Raw genomic sequence first — 22103 nt, forward strand, 5'->3', positions numbered from 1 at the left:
CAGTGTCCTTCCCTGTCCCCAGGCTGGCTGTTCCGACGGAAGCATCAGGCTGCATCAGCTGACCAGCGAGCGCCCTCTCCTGCAGTGGGACGGTGGCACTGATGGCCATGCTATCACGGGCCTGCGCTGGTCCTTGACCAGACCTGCCGTGTTTCTGGCCCAGGATGACACTTCCTGCATTTATATTTGGGACCTCCTGGAAAGCGATTTGGGTCCTGTGGCCAAACAGCTGATCTCTCCGGACAAGTAAGTCTGATGAAACCGCCGTGCCCTCACAGGTAGTTGTTTTCGGAAGCATCCTTGCTGGTCTTTCGTACTTAATTTATGCGTAAGGTTGCTGAGCTTTAAAATGTGGCTATTTATGTTTAAATAGTTTTTATATTTACATCTTTAAGTGATATTTTGAGAACCACTTTATTTTATTTATTTATTTATTTATTTATTTTTATTTTTGGGACAGAGAGAGACAGAGCATGAACGGGGGAGGGGCAGAGAGAGAGGGAGACACAGAATCGGAAACAGGCTCCAGGCTCTGAGCCATCAGCCCAGAGCCTGACGCGGGGCTCGAACTCACGGACCGCGAGATCGTGACCTGGCTGAAGTCGGACGCTTAACCGACTGCGCCACCCAGGCGCCCCGAGAACCACTTTAAAATGTGTTATTTCATGTTTCGTCCAGAATAGTCTGTGGATTAAAGAATTCACACTATACTATTTTCCCATGATATCATTGTCTAAATAAAACAAACTTTTTGTGAGCTCCTTAGTTACATTCATTTATTGGTCTTATAAATTCAGTACACGTCTGAGCCACATAGCGTCTACCTTCTAGTTTCGGAGAAGGGTTACCACATGGGAATCAATAATTGACGTAAGTTCACATCGGTGTCAGTTGCTGCCATGGACTGTGGTCACAGTCAGACCGGCCCCCGCCTGTCTCTGCTCTGATTAACATGAAAACAAGCCCGGTCAGATCCGTTGTTGTTTCGTTTAATCGAAAGTTGAGAATGTATAAAGTGATCACTGTGAAAGGCTCTCTCTTGACTCTGCTTTGTCTCTACACCTGTTTTCATTCTTGAGATTTTATTTTTCTCCTCAGTAAACTCTCCTGCTATGAAATGAAGGCTGCCAATGACGGGGGGAGGGCAGGGCCGCTCGGCCGCATCCCACGTCCTTTTGTAGAGGAGAGGGGGGAGCAAGCAGTGATGAAAACCGGGACACGGTTTGACCGAACGTTGGGGCGCACCACTGAGACCAGAAAAAATTAAGAACCTCATTTACTTAGTTCAAGTACTAGGTACACTTACGTTATTCTAATTGCTAAGCAAAGACATCATTAAAATCCGGACTGTGATCCACACATAAACACGTAACACGCACACACACTCACGTAGTGCGACAAGTGCTTACGAGCACCTACTGTGCGCCTAGCAGCACTGCCAGCACCAGGGGGCGGTGGTGAACCAGCCGGAGGGCTCGCCTCCTGACTTGGGGCGAGGTGGGTAGTAAACACACTGAAGTCAACTCGCAGCTCCCACGACCGGTGGGGGGGGGGGGGGGGGGGCGGGGGTCTCGGGGCCGGGGACGGTGGGGGCCAGCCAGAGCGCCGGGGTCTCAGGAGAGGGCAGCGAGTGGGCCTGCGCAGAGCCAGGGAGCTGCTGAGGTGGAGCGGGAGAGAGGCTTCGGAGAGGGTGGAGTGTCCTTCCCGAGGCCCGTCCCGTCCCTGGTTGGCAGCAGCGTTTAGTTAGAGGAGTGGTATTCACAGAAAGGGCTCAGCGTCTCTTTGGTGTAGAGAACAGAACAAGAAGAAAATAACCATGTAAACCGTTAAACCGCCTCACAAACCCGAAGAGCGTTTTCCCTGGACAGCGACCGTGCTGACTGGTGTTCCCGCATCTACCCGGGCGGTTGTCATGCGGGTCTGGTTCAGCGGTGCCCGTGGCGCGCGCCTTCGTGTTTGTCCTGCTCTTGTTTCCAAGTTTGTGGCAGTTAAGTGTCCCCTGTATTTTGCGCTGGTGGTCGCACGCCAGCGTTGAAGTACCAGGTAGCGCTAAGTGACCGCTGCGGGTTTTCATGGCTCGCTCACCTGCCCCAAGCTTCTTCAGAGCGTGGCCTGCAGGCAGGTGTAGACTGGCCCGCCCCACAGAGGCTCAGTCAGGTCTCTGTCGGGGTGTGGGGACAAGTTGACAGAGGATTAGTGGGCAGCAGACCCTTGGGGCCACAATGGGTGCTACCTGCGGCCGCCGGCACCCACCTCGAGGGGCTCACTGCTCCCATCCTGTGCCAGTCGTGGATCCCACTGAACGTGGCCCCCGGGTGTGCTGGTGGCCCTGGTCATTACGAGGAGATGGGAGGGGCAGGAGCATTGAGGTAGGTGTGAGGTGGGACGGTCTCGTCTCTCTTGCTGAGTAAAGCTGGGACGAAAGTGTGACAGAGGCATTCCCAGGATGCTGGGGACCCTGACCAAATTAGGCACAGTCAGGCCATGTCAGGGGTCGGGGAGGCCCCTGGAGGTGACACCACTCAGCCAGGTGTCAAAGGATAAGAGGAAGATGGGCAGAGAGAGTGTCCAGGTGCCTCGTGGGAACTGGGGTCTGGGTGGCCTTGAGTAGGCCTGGGATGCACGTTGTTATCAGCAGACTGTGAGGGGAGAGGTTAGAGACAGGCCCCCGTCAGAGAAGCCAGTGGTGACGGGACGGGAGGCGAGGTCAGGGCTGCTGGGCCGGCTCCAGGTCTCTCGCTGGGCACCCGAAGCCTGCTGGCACCCCCCGTCTCCAGGAGGACCAAGCTGGCTGGGTGGTCTGGCGCCCAGGACATTGACCTGGCCTGGGTACTCAGGTGTCCCAAGGCAGTGCTTCCTGATCAGTGATCCTCGCGAACACAGAAATATATTTTCTAAGTGCTTTCCCCAGAATTTTATACGTTTATTTCTGGTCTAACTGTTCTTTCATGTGACTATGACTGAAATTTTTAGAATTTCCCTTCCTTTTTACTCCTCCCTTGGAGGATAGATGCTTTGGGAGACTCACAGTCACACGGTATGTGCCTCTCGCTTTCAGGCTGGTGGCCATGACGATCGTGGGTGAGGCAGAGAAGGCCAGCGGCGGCTTCCTGGCCCTGGTGCTGGCCAGGGCCTCCGGCAGCGTGGACGTCCAGTTCCTGAAGAGGGTGTGGGCGGCCCCCGCGGGAGACGAGCTCGGGAGGCTGCGGCTGCTCTTGCGGGAAGCCCTGTAGGAGGGGGCGCGGTAAGATGGCGGGCGCAGGCCGCCTGGTGACCGAGCGTGAAAGGTGTAGCTCCGTCCGCGGGCATGTGCGTTGATGTAGATAGAAGACGGGTATTCTGTATGTAACTTACGCTACGAGAATGTCACCTCACGTTCCCGGGAAATAAATCGCTATTTTTGAATGGAAACAACAAACATTTGAGTGCACACTGAACTTGAGAGGAAACAGTCATGGCAGTCATGCTCTTCTCTGAGTATATTTCCACTTATTTTTGGAACAGGTTTAAAATATTGGCACAGTTATATTTAAACAGTCCCCCATGACCATGTATTTTAGTGAACAGTTTTCTCCGTCATGCAGAAAAGGACATACACGGGGTGTAGATTAGAAGGAGCGCCTTTATTGAAATCACGTCTACCAGTCACGTCTTCTTAAAACCTCCTTGGGCTTCGTTGGCATTATTTGACACATTCTGCGTTATGCTTTAGTGTTTAAAATGTCTCTGTATAAAAATAACACAAGTAAATAAATTCTCTCTTGAATGTGGCACTCCGTTATAACAGGGATATAAAGGCGGGAGAAATCTGGGCTGAGATCTGGGAAAGCCGAGGACGGCCTTTGCCAACGGCCACCGTTACCGGCCCCGTGACGGGTGCGGATGGGCAGCGAGGGCCCAGGCCGGGGTTCAGTCCCTCTGGCCACACGTGACTTCTGCCTAGCCAGCCACGGGAAAGTCTCACTGCAGAACTGGAGCATCGTTCACAGGGAGGGGTTCCGGGAGGCCACCTGCCCGTGTCACCCGAAGCCCTGGGATAGTCATTTGTCACCTGTGTGTAAGCGTGTGCGTGTCTGGCTTGTTTGGTGGGTGTGCTCTGCCTCCTTCGCTGGCCCGGGAGCTCTGTGGACAGAGACGCGTGCGTCTGCTCACCATCATCTCCCAGAGCTGCGTGCCTGCCCTGTACTGCCGGTCGGCGCTCAGCCAACGGTGGAGGAAGGGAGGAAGGGAGGCCCGGTGGTCGAGAGATGGCAGGGAGCTCTCGCTAATGCAGAGCGGGGTCCTACCAGAATGCCATGTTTCATGGCTGGATATGGAGATTTTAATTCTGGAAACAGGCTCGTCCCCCTGTCCCCTCGTCTACCCGTCCCCATCCGCAAATCCTGATTTGTGAAATTTGACCTAATCTGGAACTGAGAGGAGTCTAGCTACTCCTCCAGCAATAACCAGTAACCTCCAGCCACCTCCAGAATAAGATGGCATGAGGTTAGCAGTCATACCAGCTCTTCTAGGTTCCACTAGAGGCTCAGGAAGACAGAAAGGACAAAGCACTGTCCCACTGATGAGGAACTTCTAGGTGTGAGATTGTTGGACGCCGCTGAAAAGCACCATGACACCTAGGGATCGAGCGCCTCCCATTGGAGGCTGTGGTTGGACGCAAGACTGTGTCTGCCCCTTCCCATCCCCCCTGAAGGCTGCTTCTCCCTTCGGTGGATGCTGCTCTCGGCTTATACAGACATAGCCCCCCCACCCCCTCCCAGCCCGTGCCCACCCTCCATCGGCACCTCCTTCCTCCCCTCCACCTCAAGACCCCAACGCCAGGAAATCCCAGGAGGGAGATGAATGGCAAAATGTAATTTTGCCAAAATTCTCATCGAGGACACGTGGAGATTAGAAGAGTCCTTACTGGAAAAGCCGGTTTTGTGGGGTTTCACTCTTTGTTCAGAGTGTCCAAGAGACATTAAGGAAGAGGAGACCCCGTCTGAGTCCAGCGGGTCTGCAGTAGGAAGAGTCTGCTTTGGGCTGGAGGCGTGCACAGCCCATCTACACAGTCACATGTAGTAAGCTCCTTCTCTCGAAGGAGAAGGTCCCACTGAACCCTGCTTGTTGGCGTGCACAGCCCGTCACAGTGTCTAGAAGATGAAGGTCTCACTGAGCCCTACTTGTTGGCGTGCACAGCCCATCACAGTGTCTACAAGGAGAAGGTCCCACTGAACCCTGCTTGTTGGCACCCGCAGAGTCTGGACATGACTGCTCTTTGAAGGATGAGCAGACCAAGAGTGAAGAACGCAGTGCCGGGAAATAGATAGCACAGCGAATGAGAGAATATTATGCTGAGGACCCAGAAAGGGAGCAGACCTCCAGAGACAATGGGGCAGAGGAAGAAAAATAGGCAGCAAACCACAGCCAAAGGGTAGGCTGTAAGGACAGATGGCTTCCATGAGAAGGAATAGAAGCCACAGGAGAAAACAGATTTAACAATAAATGCGAGAGAAAATGTGTAAAATAAGAATTAAAATCCACACTGAAGGTGATGAGTGTCTATTTTCTGTAAGGAGTGATGGGTCAGTGATGTGCTCGACGAGTTTCTCAGGATGCAGAGGGACAAACTGATGAGATATTGGAAGACCCGAGTGCAAGCTAGGAATTACAGGTCTTTTTAAGGAGAATAATTGGAAAAGAAGTAACAATAAACAATGGTAGGAAAACTTTCTGTGTTGATAAAAGGCCTAAATACGCATGTTGGAAGGCTCACTGAGAGGTGATCCATAGGCAGGAACAGGGTCAACATAAAGCATCAGTGTGCTTTCAGAGCCCAGGAAATGGATTTTATTTCTCCTCTTTTTTCCTCCTCCTTACTTAATTGAGCATTTTTTATGATTCTGTTTTATGTCTATCGACTTATCACTTACAGGTCTTTTATTTAAAAAAAACCTTTTTTTAACATTTATTTTTGAGAGACAGAGACAGAGCATGAGCAGGAGAGGAACAGAGAAAGGGAGACACAGAATCTGAAGCAGGCCCCAGGCCCTGAGCTGTCCGTACAGAGCCCGACGCGGTCTGTAAGCTCAAACTTACAGGCTGTGAGATCATGACCTGAGCTAAAGTCGGATGCTTCAAACGGCTGAGCCACCAGGCACCCCATCTAGTGATTGCCCTGGGGCTTACTACATGTGTCTTTATTGAGCCAGCATGGGTCTCTGATATCACACCTCTCTGTGGGTGGTGTAGGAAGCTTAGCTCCTTCCTCTCATCCTGGATGTGTCTGCCATAGATTTTTCTTCATACGTGCTGTAAACACTCAGTGTGTTGTTATTTTTGCTTTTGACAGTTGTCTTTTCAAGCAATCCCACCTCTCAAGAATGAGTTTCATCTCACCCTCCTTTATCCTGTGCTTCCCTTTTCTTTCTGTTGATCCAAGTTGCTGTCTGGTATTCTCTTGTGCCTGAGGACCTTCCTGTAACATTCTTGAAGAGTAGCTATGGTGGCAATGAATCCCTAAGAATTTTGTTTGTCTAAGAAAGTCTTTATTTCTCCTCCACTTTTGAATGCATCTTTACTGGGTGTAGCATTCTAAGGCCAGAGTTTTCCTTCAGCATGTCAAAGATGTCCCTCCATCATCAGCCAGATTTCTGACCAGAACGTGCCTAGATTTTCATCTTTGTCCCTGTGTGTGTAATATGTCTCTTCTCTGGCTGCTTCTAGGATTTTCTCTTTGACCTTTACGAACAATATGAATACGATATGTGGGTTTCTTGTCTATCCACCCCTACTTTTTAAAAAACTTTGTCCTGCTTGGTGTTCTCTGAACTTCTTAGATCTTATCATTAATTTAAAAATATTCCCGGGGCGCCTGGGTGGCGCAGTCGGTTAAGCGTCCGACTTCAGCCAAGTCACGATCTCGCGGTCCGTGAGTTTGATCCCCGCGTCAGGCTCTGGGCTGATGGCTCAGAGCCTGGAGCCTGTTTCCGATTCTGTGTCTCCCTCTCTCTCTGCCCCTCCCCCGTTCATGCTCTGTCTCTCTCTGTCCCAAAAATAAATAAACGTTGAAAAAAAAATAAAATAAAAATAAAAATATTCTCAGCCATTATTTCCTGAAATATTTCTTTTCGCATGTTCTCTTCTCTCCTCAGATTCCAGTAATGTATGCATTAGACCGTTTGATACTGTCTTAACAGCTCCTGGATAATCTGTTCTGCCTTTTTTTCTTTCTTCTTCTTCTTCTTCTTCTTCTTCTTCTTCTTCTTCTTATTCGTCTTCGTCTTCGTCTCCGTCTCCGTCTCCGTCTCCTTCTCCTTCTTCTTTTCCCTCTTTCTGTTTCAGTTTGGGTAATTTCTCCTGATCTATTTTCAAGTTCACTGTTTCCTTGGCTGTGTTGAGTCTAAGGATGAGCCCACTGAAGGCATTCTTTTTCTGTTACTATGTTTTTCTCCTCTGGCTTTCACATTTAGTTAGTTTTTTTTGTAGTTATCATCTCTTTGCCAAAATTATCCATCTGACCTGTGTGTTGTCCACCTTTTCCATTATAACCTTTAATGTGTTACTCATTGTTATTTTAAGTTCTCTGTGATCTAGTCAGCTAGTTCCAGCATCAATGCCATATCCTGATGGTGGTTTCATCTTTTGGGAGTATGTTGGGTGTTTTCTTTTTTTTTTTTGTTTTGTTTTGTTTTGTTGTTGTTGTTGTTGTTGTTGAAAGCTGCTTATCTGATACAGGACAGTGGAGACTAAGGCCTGGAGATGGCTGTGCCTTCTCTTCTGGCAGGCCTTTCATGTGGGGCTTGGGTCACTCTAATCAGGGCTTGGGATTTGCTGTTGCTCTAGAGTTTCCCTGTTGATCCTGTGGGTTTTGGGGGGGGGTGCTCATTTGTCAGGGTTTCTTCAGTGTCTCTGTGCTCAGCTTTGGGGCTCCCTCTGCACTTTTCCTTAGAGAGGTTGTTACCCAGTAGGTGGCTTGTTGCTTAATGCTCATTGGCCTGTTGGGGGTGGACTTTTGGGTTTCTGTTCTGATGGAGCCTGATCTCAGCAGGTCTTGGGGGTGATCCTGCCGCTTTCCTGGCCAAGTCCCAAGCTTAGCACCTGTTCTTGCCCCCGTCCCCACCAGGGGCCCTGGTTTTTATCTTTCCCTCATAGCTACACCCCCAGTCATCACCGGTGTTGTGAGGGTGAAGCGTGCATCCTGCCAGGTTAAGGCTTGTTCTGTAGGAAGACAGGGTGAAGGTCCCGGCCCAGGGGGAGCTCTGCACCAGGATGATTCTCTCAGAGCCGTGCTTCTGACGGTGCCTGGGCAGGGGTCCAGGAGAGAAGCCAGGAGAGGCCACCCCCTGCCACAGGTCCCTGACCCATCTCCTGACCTCTCTTGGCCCAGGGGTCTCCCCAGTCCACTGCTGGACCCGGGAATGTGTGCACTCGCCAGTGTCTCTGTGTGTGCCAAGGCCACATGTCACCCATCCTCGTGGCTTGTTGGTGCTGCTTAGAGCTCTCTGGAGCAGGAGTGCGCTTACTCATGGACGCTGTCACACTGGGATTCGCAGAAGACACGTGAGCTGTGAGAGGGTGGCCGTATGGGGCAGCAAACATTCGGCCATCCCTCCATTCCTGTGCCCCCCAACTTAGAATTCCCAAACCACACACACCTGCAAGAGGCAGTGCAGGCAAGAGCTCTCTTCGAAGAAGTGTTACTTACAAAAGCCGCCAGAATCCAGTCTTTTGAGGGTGAGATCCAGGGGGATAATCGATCACTTTTATGTTTTGAAAGATCTTCTTCTGTTTTGAGAAGCACTCATGTGGAATACTGAAGACACGCAGAGTTAGGTAAAATCTTTTCTACGGGGAAGCCCTATCCTCCAGTTCTTAGACTTTCTGACCACACTGGGACATTGACCTGACTCAGCAGATGCTCCCGGAGGCCTCCACACATGGGTGGGCAGACGGTGAACGGTGACCACGCAGAGCCGCCCCCCATTCGGCAGGGGCTGGTCCTCGAGAGGTGAGCCAGCCCCACGGTCTGAGCACACCTCGCAGCGAGGTCCTGCACCGCTCAAAACAGACCCGCTGCCCTTTTGTCCAGCCATGGCGGGCCAGTCCTCTCTAAGCCTGACGACTGTTTTGCTTGTGAAGCAAAAAGCTGCGGGTCTCTGAGGACTGTCTGCAGGAGGGGTGATTGTGTGGGTGCCGCTGGGAGGGACCTGCAGTCTTCCCTTGCAGCTGTGATGAGGTGTGAGGTGTGGCTTGGGGGTGTGCAGGCGTCCTGCCCTGCAGGGCCTGACATCTGTGCGTGTTTAGGGGAAATGAGCCATGAGAACAGGAAGACAACCCCCAAGTAAAATGACCCCTAGACAATAGAAAGCTGCCATCAGAGAAAGAATTTGGAATTCTGATCGCTCAGCTTCAAGCTGTAATCACTGCCTTTATAAATCTGTGAAAACAGAAGTCTCCCTAGAGTATTGGAATGTACTACCTGGTCATCACAGTCAAGGCTTTTACTTAAAAGCCACCTTTTTTTTTTTTTTTAATAAAACCTTTGCTCATTATCTTATACGCTCAATTCCCAAGCTGAATAATAGGAATTATTGTTATTATAGGAATAAAGAATACTGTCTAACTAATACTTGTTGACATTTTAGGGAACTAAAAAATAACCCCCTTTTCTTCCCTGCTGATTTTGGACTCGGGTGAAAACAGATCAGACATGTGGCTTTTGACTGTGGCCCGTGGGCCTGCTGGCACTTGTGCCCAGAAGTGGACAGATGGGTGTCCTGCTGGGAGCAGCGTCCCCCCAGGCAGCACACAGCAGAGAGAGCAGCCATGTATGCGCTCACTCACAGGTGCACCTGAAATGGGGAGAGGAGGGCGTGGCCAGGGCCGAGAACCACTGTCTCTCTGACTCTCATTTGTTTTTTATCTATTATCAATTATCTATTGTTTTATCATCTATCGATTAATCATCTATCAATATATTATCTATCCATATTTTATCTGCTCAAAGGTAAGGAGAGAGTGGACACCAGAGGTCACATTTTAAAGACAAAATGTGCGATGCAAGGTACTGGTTGGTCTCAGAGAATCCCTGCGGCTGGCGGCCACAAACCACAGCCTCCAGCGCGGCCATGGCTCTGCTCCTGCCGCTTTTCCAGAAGCTCCAGGCACAGGGCCGTCTGGCAGGTGTGGCTGTCCTGGGCCAGGCTCCTGGGAGCCCCCGAGTCCCCGGACCCTCTCGCCCGAGTGCTCCTGTGGCCGGGCTGGCAGCCTGCTCCCCGAGGCCCAGCTCAGCAGGGCTGTTGTGAACGGAGTAACACTGAACCAACCCGAACCTCCAAAGCCATCTCTGTTATTTGATTTATGGTGGTTGGAATAAAGGAATTCTCTCAAATATGATGGCGTCTTCTGAAAACTATACAAGGATATCATATTGAAAGGTTCTTGCTCAGGTTGTTACTTGGACAAAAGTATAACCTATTTTGCATCAAGTTTCTACTAAGAGTTTTGGTACTTTACAATTCTTTTAAAAATTAAGTTTATTTCCGGAATTATAAAAAGTAGTATTTGCATCTTGAAGCTAAATGAGAACTACACTAAAAATATAAATGAGAATAAAAGTGTGTTCTCTTCGCATTACTGCATTTAGTCCAGTGTCTTTAGATCTGTATTGTCAGGACATGGGCAGCGAATCTGTTCATGACACGGAAGTTCAGCTTCCCTGCCCTGCGTCTGTCCTCGCTGCAGGTGCGTCCCCTGGCCAGCCTCTTGTGTGAGGCTCCACCTACTCCTTGCCCCCCCCCCCCCTGGGCAGCCCTCTCCCTTGGAGAGAGTTAATAGTCACAGTCCCAGACTTTAGCCTCTGCTACGAAGCTGTAATCATCAAGGCAGTGTGGTACTGGCACAAAGACCACAGGCCAATAGAATAGAATCGAGAACCCAGAATTGGACCCACAAACATATGGCCGACTAATCTTTGACAAAGCAGGAAACAGTATCCAATGGAAAAAAGACAGTCTCTTTAACGAATGGTGTTGAGAAAACTGGACAGTGACATGCTGAAGAATGAAACTAGACCACTTTCTTACACTGTACACAAAAATTAACTCAAAATGGACAAAACCTAAATGTGAGACAGGAAACCATCAAAATCCTAGAGGAGAAAGCAGGCCAAAACTTCTTTGACCTCAGCTGCAGCGACTTTTTACTTGACATGTCTCTGGAGGCAAGGGAAACAAAAGCAAAAATGAACTATTGGGACCTCATGAAGGTGAAAAGCTTCTGCACTGCAGAGGAAAAAATCAACAAAACTAAAAGGCAACTGACGGAATGGGAGAAGATATTTGCAAACGACATATCAGATAAAGGGTTAGTATCCAAAATCTACAAAGAACTTATCAAACTCAACACCCAAAAAACAAATAATCCAGTGAAGAAATGGGCAAAAGACATGAATAGACACTTTTCCAAAGAAGACATCCAGGTGGTTAACAGACACATGAAAAAATGCTCAACATCACTCATCATCAGGGAAATACAAATCAAAACCACACTCAGATATCACCTCACGCCAGTCAGAGTGGCTAAAATGAACAAAACAGGAGACTATAGATGCTGGAGAGGATGTGGAGAAACGGGAACCCTCTTGCACTGTTGGTGGGAATGCAAACTGGTGCAGCCGCTCTGGAAAACAGTGTGGAGGTTCCTCAAAAAATTAAAAATAGACCTACCCTATGACCCAGCAATAGCACTGCGAGGAATTTACCCAAGGGATGCAGGAGTGCCGATGCATAGGGGCACTTGTACCCCAATGTTTATAGCAGAACTTTCAACAATAGCCAAATTATGGAAATAGCCTAAATGTCCATCAACTGATGAATGGATAAAGAAGATGTGATTTATATATACAATGGAATACTACTTGGCAATGAGAATGAAATCCTGCCATTTGCAGCAATGTGGATGGAACTGGAAGGTATTATGCTGAGTGAAATAAGTCCAACAGAGAAAGACAGATACATGTTTTCACTCATATGTGGAACTTGAGAAACTTAACAGAAGACCATGGGGGAAAGGAAGAGGGAGAACAGGTACAAACAGAGAAGGAGGGAGGCAAACCATAAGAGACTCTTAAATACAAAGAATAAACTGAGGGCTGATGGGGGATGGGGAGTTGGAGGGGAGGAGGGTGGGTGATGGGCATTGAGGAGGGCACTTGTTGGGATGAGCACTAGATGTTGTATGTAAGCGATGAATCATGGGAATCTGTTCCCGAAATCAAGGGCACACTGTATACGCTGTATGTTAGCTAACCTGACAATAAATTACATTTTTAAGAAAAAATAGGTGTTGCTGACACCCTACGTGCGTTCCCATGGGACACTAAGTTCCTCTAGATCGGCTGGTGTTTGGGGTGATTGTAGAAGGCAGAGGTGAGGAAGGAAAGTAAGACTGAAAATGCTCCAAAGATGCTGGGTTTTTAAATATATAATCACTTGAGATGCACCAAGGAGGCATATTGAAATGTTGCTTCTCCTATCTTGTTAAGAAGGAGGACGTCAGATACATCAGGGCAGCGTTACTTGGGTCTTGGTGAAGCAGACAAGATTTGTCCTGGAACGGAACCCCTCCACGTACCTGCCTGTGCTGTGCGCCTATAGTCCTGCACCCACTGCTTCTGGAGGGGGCTCCTGTGTCTGCCTTCGTGCTGCTTCTCCAGAGTGTGGACGGGCAGCAAGGGTCCATGCGCCCGGTCTGGGCTGTGCCTTTGCAGAACAGGTCTCCCCGCCTGCGGAGTGCCCTCCTGGGTGGGGAGCGGGCCGGTTCCTTCTCCCTCTCTGTCTCCTTCGTGAGCCCCAGTGCCCCCTGGCTTCCTCAGCTGCTTCCTCCTTCCACAGTCGTTCCTGAAAACCTTGGCCTCCTCTGCCTGCGTCATTCAGGTGCGAAGTGATTTCGCTGGGATGTTGGTCAGCACCGGACCGTTCCTCTGTGTGTTGTGCAGCTCCGTATGTTTCCATGACAGATTTGGTGGACAGTTAAGTGGCTCTTGTCCACGTCAGCTGCTCAGTGGTTGAAATGTGGTCTTTGTGTTACGAGAATTTGTCACGCCAGCCCTTTTCATTTTGAAAATTTTGTGACATATTCTGAGATATTTGGAAATTTCTACTCTCTTTAGTTTTATTGCCTGGCACATGATGGGTGGCCAACTGCATACACAGTAACTTTTTATTTTACTGCATCAGACAGAAGATGTGAAACTACTTAAAATTGTAACAGGGATTGAAATTGGAATGGCAATTATACAGATACAAAGTATCTGTAGCAAAGTATCCAAGCACCCAACAGGCCTACAGATAGTGGTCCTGGGAGCGTGTGGGTTTGCACCTGCCCAGCCAGAAATAACACGTCCCTGCTTGACTTCTGTTGGCATTGATTACGAGGTACATCTTGATTCCAGAAACAACAAAGCTGTGGGTCAGATGCGAGCATACACCTGTTCTATCTTTAGTATCACCTGACTGTCTTATTCTGACACCCTGGCTTCCAGCCGCTTTGCTGATTGGAGATCCAAAACGTAGTTAATCTTTCTTCCCCGCGTCGGCTATTTTCTGGCATTGAGACTCTTGGCCAGAGGCCTGTTCTGTGCCTTGGCTAGCTGCTGGCATCCGCGGGGACGCTGGCCCGGGGCTGCTGCTGCACAGGACCCGGATGTCCCCCCCTTGTCTTCCGGACTTGCCCTGCACCCTGCGGCATCTTGGTTACACATATCCAGGCAGCTCTGCATACTCAGCGGTGGGTTTAAATGCATTGAAACCAACCCGAAAACCTCTTGTATAAGCGTTTACAGATAAAGTTCTTTCTGTGACACTCGCTCAGAATTTAGTTCTTGCCACCATTCGGCCAGTTCCAGCCCCTGCCTCTGGCTCATTGGCACGCTTGTTGGACGCCTGTTCGCACCTGCCTGCTGGCTGCTATACGGAGCGGAGCGCACCCTCAGCACCGTGCCCGCATTCAGTAAGTGCAATATCAGAGAGAAAGTGGAGCCAAGGGACGTGTCAGAGACTCACAGACCACTTTGCTGCAAAGACTGAACACCATAAATCCAGAGAAGAGCAATGAGGTGATCTCGAGTTTTCTTCTGACTCTAGGATGATTTAGATCACTCACGAGATAAGCATCTGGTCGGCCCGGAGGAGTGGGGCACGTGCTGTGTGCTCTGTAGCGTCAGAGGAGCTGATGAAGCCTGTGCCTCCGGAAGAGTCCTACTGGGCTCCTCCACACAAGACTGTGTATTTACAGACCATAAGCCGGTTTGGGGCCGTGGCTCAAAGTGAGTTGCTCTGCTCTGCGCTGAGGCCTGTGGAGAAGAAGGCTTTGTTCTGAGTGAGGCCCGTTACAAGTGGCCTTTCCCCGGGCCTTCTGTTTGGCCCCAGAATGTGGCTCGTAGCCTCCCCATTTCATCCTGGAGGGACATGTGGACTCAGATGCCACATGCCCACCCGGACAGGACCACCGGGCTCTCTCACACACACCGCTGGCCAGAACTGTGCAGACCCGTCACCCAGTTTATGCAGATGTGACAGACGGCCAGCCTCCTCAGAGCCAGAGCCGCTTGGTGCTTTTCCAGGCTGGGATCCTGTCAGCAGGGTCCTCACGAGCGCTGCTGGTGAGGGGGTTCCTCAGGCATCACCCCACTGATAACCCAGGGGACCTGCGCCAATTCAGATCTGGATGGTGTCCTGCCATTCGCGAGACCTTAGACCTGGGGGCAATTCTGTGAACAGCCTGGGAGGCTGGCAGGAAGAGTGAAGCTTAGAGAGACAGACGAGAAACATCCACAGGGAAGTCAAACATCCACGGGGAAGTCGGGCCTCTGGCAGGGCCGTTTGTGTTTATTTTGCTCCCAATTCTATGCAAAGTAGCTGGCTTTGAATTGCTTGCAGTTTTATTAGTCGAATCTCTATAAAGACCTCCTAATAATGGTGGTCATTAAAGCCTAACCCTGCTTAAGTGTGGGAAGGAGATGAACCAGCCGTTTCCACCAGCCAGAAATCAGTGCTTGGTTGGTATCTCTGTTTTTTGTCATATTTTCTTCTGTTTAACCAACATCGCTGTTCGGCTGTTTTGCCATAAACTGTCCATTGAATGGGTCTTTCTTCCCTGCAGTTTGCAGAGGCCCCAACCGTTACATAGTTGTGGGTGCTGGAGGGCTGTAGTCACAATCCCAAAGGCTCCACACGTGATTTCCGCACGGAAGGTGCTTGATGAGAACGGTGCTCCAGGGGCCTTGGCTGAATTAGCACGTGTTTATTAAAGCCCCTTCTCCTCATTCTCCTCCTCAGTGCTGTATCTGTCTTGTAGCAACAAACTGCGGAGTCCAAACATGGAGAAGGATGCGGTCTGGTGTCTTTTAAAATGTTCTTTTATTTTGTCTGCCCAATGCCAGATAATTGAATGACTGAAGCTTTACCTTGTTAGTTTTTTTTTGTAACCTATCACGGATAGAGCCTCTTTTGTTCTGAATTAGTCATGATTTAGTTCTATGCAAATGATCTTGGCTTTGTGAATGGACGTGATTCTAAACCTTCTTTAAATATGTGTTTGGGGGGCGCCTGGGTGGCGCAGTCGGTTAAGCGTCCGACTTCAGCCAGGTCACGATCTCGCGGTCCGTGAGTTCGAGCCCCGCGTCGGGCTCTGGGTTGATGGCTCGGAGCCTGGAGCCTGTTTCCGATTCTGTGTCTCCCTCTCTCTGCCCCTCCCCCGTTCATGCTCTGTCTCTCTCTGTCCCAAAAATAAATAAACGTTGAAAAAAAAAATTAAAAAAAAATTATTAAAAAAATAAATATGTGTTTGGGATTTCAAATCCATTTCTTCCACACTGTTGATGCGGTGCATTCATTTCCAGCTCTGCCCCACTCCATGATATTGTGTCGGAGGATGGAGAACCTCGCCAGCATTTACTGTGTTACTGGAAAAGGAAAACTCCCACTGTTGGGAGAAGCCATGGGAGATGGATGTGGAGAATTCATCTGCAGAAATGAAGGTTTGGGGAAGAAGGGGAGCTGCTGCCCTCCAGCCTGCTGGTCCCCGGAGTCACTTTCTTTCTTGATTCCGGCCCGTTCCTTGTCTCCACTGCCTTGGAGACATGTTGGTGCATTTGGCATCTAGTCTGGTGAATATGATGAGTTCCCAAGTGTGGAATTAATGTTTTCCTTCCGGTCATGGGCCTTTAAACCACAAGGCTCATATTCTTGGAAGACTAACAGAAGACAAACTCTGAAAGCGGTTTCAAAATGGCCTAAAAATGTCCCAGTGCTGTGTTCTCAAGTGTGGAATTAATGTTTTCCTTCAGGTGATGGGCCTTTAAACCACAAGGCTCATATTCTTGGAAGACTAATAAAACACAGACTCTGAAAGCAGTTTCAAAATGGCCTAAAAATGTCCCAGTGCTAAGTAGTGAAAACAGGTCACTTAAAGGAAATCACCTTGTGGTTCTGTGGCTCCATCTGGCCATGAGCCCCCAGCTTGGAAGATGCCTGAGGCAGGGTCACCATCCAGTGACTTTAAATCCCCAACCGTTTTTTTCCAGTGTGATCTCAATCACAGTTTCATCTCTGAATCAGTCCAGGCCCTCGGTTTCCTCCAGCTGGGACCTGCCCAGGACAGCTAACCTGCAGTGGGGACTGGCCCAGGTCAGTAATCTGCAGTGGGGACCTTCCCAGGTCAGCTAATCTGGGTGGGGACCTGCCCAGGTCAGTAATCTGCAGTGGGGACCTGCCCAGGTCAGCTAATCTGCAGTGGGGACCTGCCCAGGTCAGCTAATCTGCAGTGGGGATCTGCCCAGGTCAGCTAATCTGCAGTGGGGACCTGCCCAGGTCAGCTAATCTCAGTGGGGACCGGCCCAGTTCAGCTAATCTGCAGTGGGGACCTGCCCAGGTCAGCTAATCTGCAGTGGGGACCTGCCCAGGTCAGCTAATCTGCAGTGGGGATCTGCCCAGGTCAGCTAATCTGCAGTGGGGATCTGCCCAGGTCAGCTAATCTGCAGTGGGGACCTGCCCAGGTCAGCTAATCTGCAGTGGGGACCTGCCCAGTTCAGCTAATCTGGGTGGGGCCCTGCCCAGGTCAGCTAATCTGCAGTGGGGACCTGCCCAGGTCAGCTAATCTGCAGTGGGGACCTGCCCAGTTCAGCTAATCTCAGTGGGGACCTGCCCAGGTCAGCTAATCTGCAGTGGGGACCTGCCCAGGTCAGTAATCTGCAGTGGGGACCTGCCCAGGTCAGTAATCTGCAGTGGGGACCTGCCCAGGTCAGTAATCTGCAGTGGGGACCTGCCCAGGTCAGCGAATCTGCAGTGGGGACCTGCCCAGGTCAGTAATCTGCAGTGGGGACCTGCCCAGGTCAGTAATCTGCAGTGGGGACCTGCCCAGGTCAGTAATCTGCAGTGGGGACCTGCCCAGGTCAGTAATCTGCAGTGGGGACCGGCCCAGGTCAGTAATCTGCAGTGGGGACCTGCCCAGGTCAGTAATCTGCAGTGGGGACCGGCCCAGGTCAGCTAATCTGCAGTTGGGACCGGCCCAGGTCAGCTAATCTGCAGTGGGGACCTGCCCAGGTCAGCTAATCTCAGTGAGGAAGGGGTGAAGATCTGTACTTTATCTCCTCCCTCTTCTTCTTCCCTGGCTCTGGTTCTTCCAGGACCCAGGTTGGGAAACACGTGGGAAGTTCTGTTCACCAAGATGTGCTCTTTCAGGTCCATTGCCTGTCGGATGCCCTCTTGTCACAGGAAGTGGGCTCATTCTGTCTCTGTCCCTGTCTCCCCTTCATGAACCCTCCTGGGCAGTGTCCCCTGAGCTGGCCACACACCCTCAACCCTCCCTTCTCCAGGCGGTCAGCCCGCCCAGCAGAGGCCTTCCACGGAAGCTCTGGGTCACCTACAGTGGGCCTGGGGGAGGGCTTGGCTGGTGGCAAGTCACTGGGTCACCCTGGTCCCTTTCCTCCTCCATTAGCCTGAAAGCAGCTAGAAAAAGCCTAAACAGGTGTTGGGCATGAGCACTGGGGGTTGTATGTAAGTGATGAATCACTAGGTTCTACTCCTGAAACCGATACTATACGATGTGACAACAGTCCTGATTATAAAGACAGATGTTAATGGACTTGCTTGCTAGATGCCTTCTGGTAACTTCCCAGCGCATGAGGGCTAAGACCCGCTTCTCCTGCCGTGACCTGTCCTGCGCTGTGGTCCTGTATGTCTCCAGGCTAACCACACGCCTCCCACAGGCCTCACTCCTGGTACAAGGATTTCCCCCTTAGAGTAGAAGGGGTGCAGGGGAGGGACAGCCCGGCAAGGCGATGTGTGGTCTGCAGGCTGGTCCCAGGTCCGGGCTCTTCTGGTTCCTCCCAGCTGGGGAACAGCTGTCCTGCAGATGCTCAGGGCGAGGGTCCAGGGCTGTCTCTGTAGGACTGAGAGATTTCAGATGAGAATTTTGTCTTTGCTCCTTTATGAGTGCTGGACCCTTGTCTCTGGCCTCTCTGCACAGCGCTGCTGGGACCTCTCCTTCCCACCTGTGGGCCGTTTTAACGGGCCTTACCGACCCTCTTTATCTCTGTGCTTTAATCTGGTCGTGTAGTCCTTTACTGACTTGGCAGATCCCTTTGTATTTCCATGGCTAGTTTCTGGACTTTTTGTGTGTCCAGCTGTTGCTTTTAACGGAAACGCTCATGCTTCTCTGTGGTTATGTTATCCTGGGGCACAGTTCATCCATTCTCTCTCCAGCCAGAAACATCTCAGAAAAACAGGACCATTTCCCTCTTTTTCTTCACACTATATTCAAAGAATCATCCAACCCTATTTGATTAGGCTCAAGTGTGAAGGCTGGAGAAGAGAGGTTTTTTTCCCTATAAACTCTAAGCTTTTGCTCCAAACCACACAGAAAAGGCCTAAATTATACGTTTAACAGTGTTACCCCGGATGCCGTAGTCCTGACCTAGGCTTGTATGTCCTGCAGCCCGGTGTGGCTCCATCACACAGGCACGTGAGTGGCTCTCCTCCATTCACGTCTGCAGCTAAACCACAAAAGCAGAGCTTAGCCCCCAAGTGTGGTGCATGCATAATTGATGGGCCTTAAACTAAATGGCAGGCCGGCTTTGTCCTAACAAACCAAGCAATTTCTCCAGGAACAGGTTTGTTTATGACAGACTGAGATCCACTGGAATCGATGAAAGGGAACCGTGGGCCAGGACCCGTGAGGCTCGCGCTGGAATTCAGCTCCAGCAGCATGTCAGGGCCAAGTCAGAGTCCTTTCCTTGCAGAATCTTGTCATCACGGGCGCTCTGAGCCCTCATGGAGGCCGCATTATGTCAGGTCCCCGCTGCGAGTTGGCCAAGGGAACAGGTGTGGCCTGCCCACAGCAAGACCTGAGCAGTCATCCACTGAGCCACGGTGCCCACGGCCACTCCAGAGCCAGCCCTGCTCCAGGGAGCAGACAGTTGTGCACATGCATGTGTGCGTGTGCACGCATGTGAAGTTCTGGGGTTTTCCAAAGTCCTTTGTCTCCTGCCCATGGACAGATGCTCCAGTGTGACCACTAAACTCTAGTTTTTCTGAGCAAGATTCTCCTAGATAATCTGCCATTGAGGACATTCGCCATCTAGACAGCTTTGGGGGAAAGCGACTGACCTTCTCTTCCAGGGTTCAACTGCTTTTCTCGTGTTTGAGCCCTGCTTGGTTCTGGTGACTTTCACGTTTCCTTTTGTGTAGATTTACAGAAGTAGGCGTTGGTGTGCAGCTGTGTGTGCATCGAGGCCGACTGTTGGGAAGGGCCCAGAGTTTGAGGTTCATTATGGAGCCTGACGAGAGCTTCTCACCAGGTGACCCACCGCATTTCTTTCTGACGTCAGTGGACAACTGCTTCTCCTAATGTGAGACGCATCCGTTTCTACGTGGGAAACGGCACCTGGGGTTTAGTGACATCGCTAGTTTCGGCCTATTTTCTGTCTTGTTCCAACATCCCGTTTTTCTGAATGTGAAGGGCACGAGATGGCATTGAGCCAGCACAGGAGTAAGAGTGCGGTCTGCAGTCGGGCACAGCAGGGCCGCAGCCACGCTCTGCCCGAGTCTGGTGGGCAGCGTGGACAAGGCTTGAGCCTCCCCTGCTCCGTGTCGCTGTCTGTGACCGCGATCCCTCGAGGAATCGGGTGATGAGCCACGTCCCTCACGGAATGCAGGTCAAATGAGACAGCCCGTGAAGTGTTGAGCACACGATAATCACGAACTGAATAAATGTGAGGCTCGTTGCGCGTCATTTCCGAAGAAGGGTTAGACACATGATTAACCCTGGCTACATATGGTCACTCAACTTGAAAAAAATAAAGGAGCAAATCTGTTCGTGTGTTCTGCTCACGGTCATGCATAAGAAATGTACTTATTAGTCAAAAGGAATCCCGAGTTTTAGTGTTTCCATGGAAACAGAACAACAAACACTGACCCAGAAATAGGAGGAAAGTCAGAAATAAAATTGTCCTTTAAAGGCATCTCTGACTGCCTCGTGCAGGGGCAGGGAGCAAATGCCACCCTCCCCGGGAGGCCGCCCGCCCACCTGGGCGGCGCGCCTGCCCTCCTCGCTCACCTTCCACCTGCAGTGTCCATCTCCTTGCACACCTGGATCAGCACCTGGCACGTAACAGGCGCTCAGTCAATGAGTGAACGGAGCTGAGGAGGCTCGGCTGTTGGCCTGTGACACTGGTCCTTCGCCAGCCCACCGGATATGCTCCGACTTTCCTGCTGGTACCCTGTCACCAAACATTAGAACAGCAAAATGTAAGGAAAAATTAGAAGTGAGAAGTTACGTTCTTTCAGTGTGACACAGGGGGACATTTTGTAACTCAACCTCTCTTGGCCCTCTGGAAGCATCTTGGTATTTAGTGTAAGGATAAGGAATCCAGATTTTCCCCTAAGTTAAAATGATAAAACACACCACTTTAGGGTTAAAAATGTAGCTGTTTTTCCTGAGAGGAAAGCTTGAATTTCTAGATCACTTCTGTATGGGATTCCTAAAGAAATCACTCTGTGAAAGTTCACCGTTTAAGTTTTAGCACATTTGCATGGTTCCCGCAGGACAGGACGGTGGGCTAAAGAGAGGCATTGGTTCGGTGATGATGGTGTAGATCCTCAAGGGACACCAAGTAGAGGTGGCCGCGTGCCGACACCTGCCCGCCTTCCAGCTGCTGCCCAGGTGTCCCTGCGTCCGGCGTCCCTAGCGATGCGGTGGTCCTGTTGTGAGCATTCTGTGTGCGAAGAGGTCGGGGCCAGGGACATGGAGCCTCCCAGAGACGCCCTGAGCAGATTCCTGCCGCTAACTGCCCATCTCCCGCCGGAAGCACAGGCATCTTGGGGGAGGGCTGGCGCCTGACCGGGCCGATGTCCAGCAGAGCAGGTGTGTGAGGGCAGCCCCTTTGCCGTTCCCTTCACACCTGCGGCGGAGGCGCCTGTCCTCTGCAGGCACGGGGCCGCGGCCGCGGGAATTGGTGTCAGGATCGCTTCCTGGGGCTTGTGACTGCGCGTCCTGGCTCTCAGTAACCCCACTCGGCACCGCGTGCCATTCCTTCATGCTCTGGCACCTTTCCCTCGCGCTCGTAACCAGGTCTGGTGTCGACAACACAGGGCAGATGCGAGAATGGTCTGGGGCTTCCTTTTTCTTCCCTTTTCTGTCTTGTTCTGGTTTTATTTCCTCCAGTCATTTGGGAAGCGTGTGCTGATGGAAAGATAGTGTGATCTAAGATGAGGAGGCCTGCGGTGGACCCTCATGTGGGGGTGAACCACCCTGGATAGTTGGGATATAATTTGAGTCTGAGCTTTGGACACTCTCCAGAGGTCTGCGGGCTGATTAATGTTATGTTCATAACTAAAGAATGATTACGTTTCTTCGGTGTTTTTAAATGAATGACATTTCCAAATGACATCTGCCACCAATATTACATGGAACCACCTCTGTGGCCAGGCAGGGTGTGGCGGCCCCTCCCGCCCAGGCTGACGTGGCTCACAGTCGCCGCTGTGGGGGTAATGGGTGTAATGGAAGGGGCCGCCTTCTTGCAAGTGCCCTCCCTCCACCGGGCGCACCGTGCTGTTGGCGTG

The 22103-nt window shown here is 50.9% G+C and overlaps 1 protein-coding gene across 4 annotated transcripts in view; it reads left to right on the forward strand.

Annotated features, from left to right (window-relative positions):
* DYNC2I1 (dynein 2 intermediate chain 1) overlaps positions 1-22103 on the forward strand; it is an 86248-nt gene that overhangs the window by 53559 nt on the left and 10586 nt on the right. For 3 of the 4 annotated variants that reach the window (XM_047848806.1, XM_047848807.1, XM_047848808.1), the window contains 2 exons: positions 23-246; positions 3059-3418. In XM_047848806.1, the coding sequence (XP_047704762.1) occupies positions 23-246; positions 3059-3233 (399 nt within the window). In that variant the 3' untranslated portion in view covers positions 3234-3418. Of the gene's footprint in view, positions 1-22; positions 247-3058; positions 3419-15883; positions 16671-22103 lie in introns of those variants that run through there. The other variant, XR_007150162.1, reaches the window with a different exon arrangement.

Source organism: Prionailurus viverrinus, chromosome A2 (assembly GCF_022837055.1).
Source record: "Prionailurus viverrinus isolate Anna chromosome A2, UM_Priviv_1.0, whole genome shotgun sequence".
NCBI lineage: Eukaryota > Metazoa > Chordata > Mammalia > Carnivora > Felidae > Prionailurus > Prionailurus viverrinus.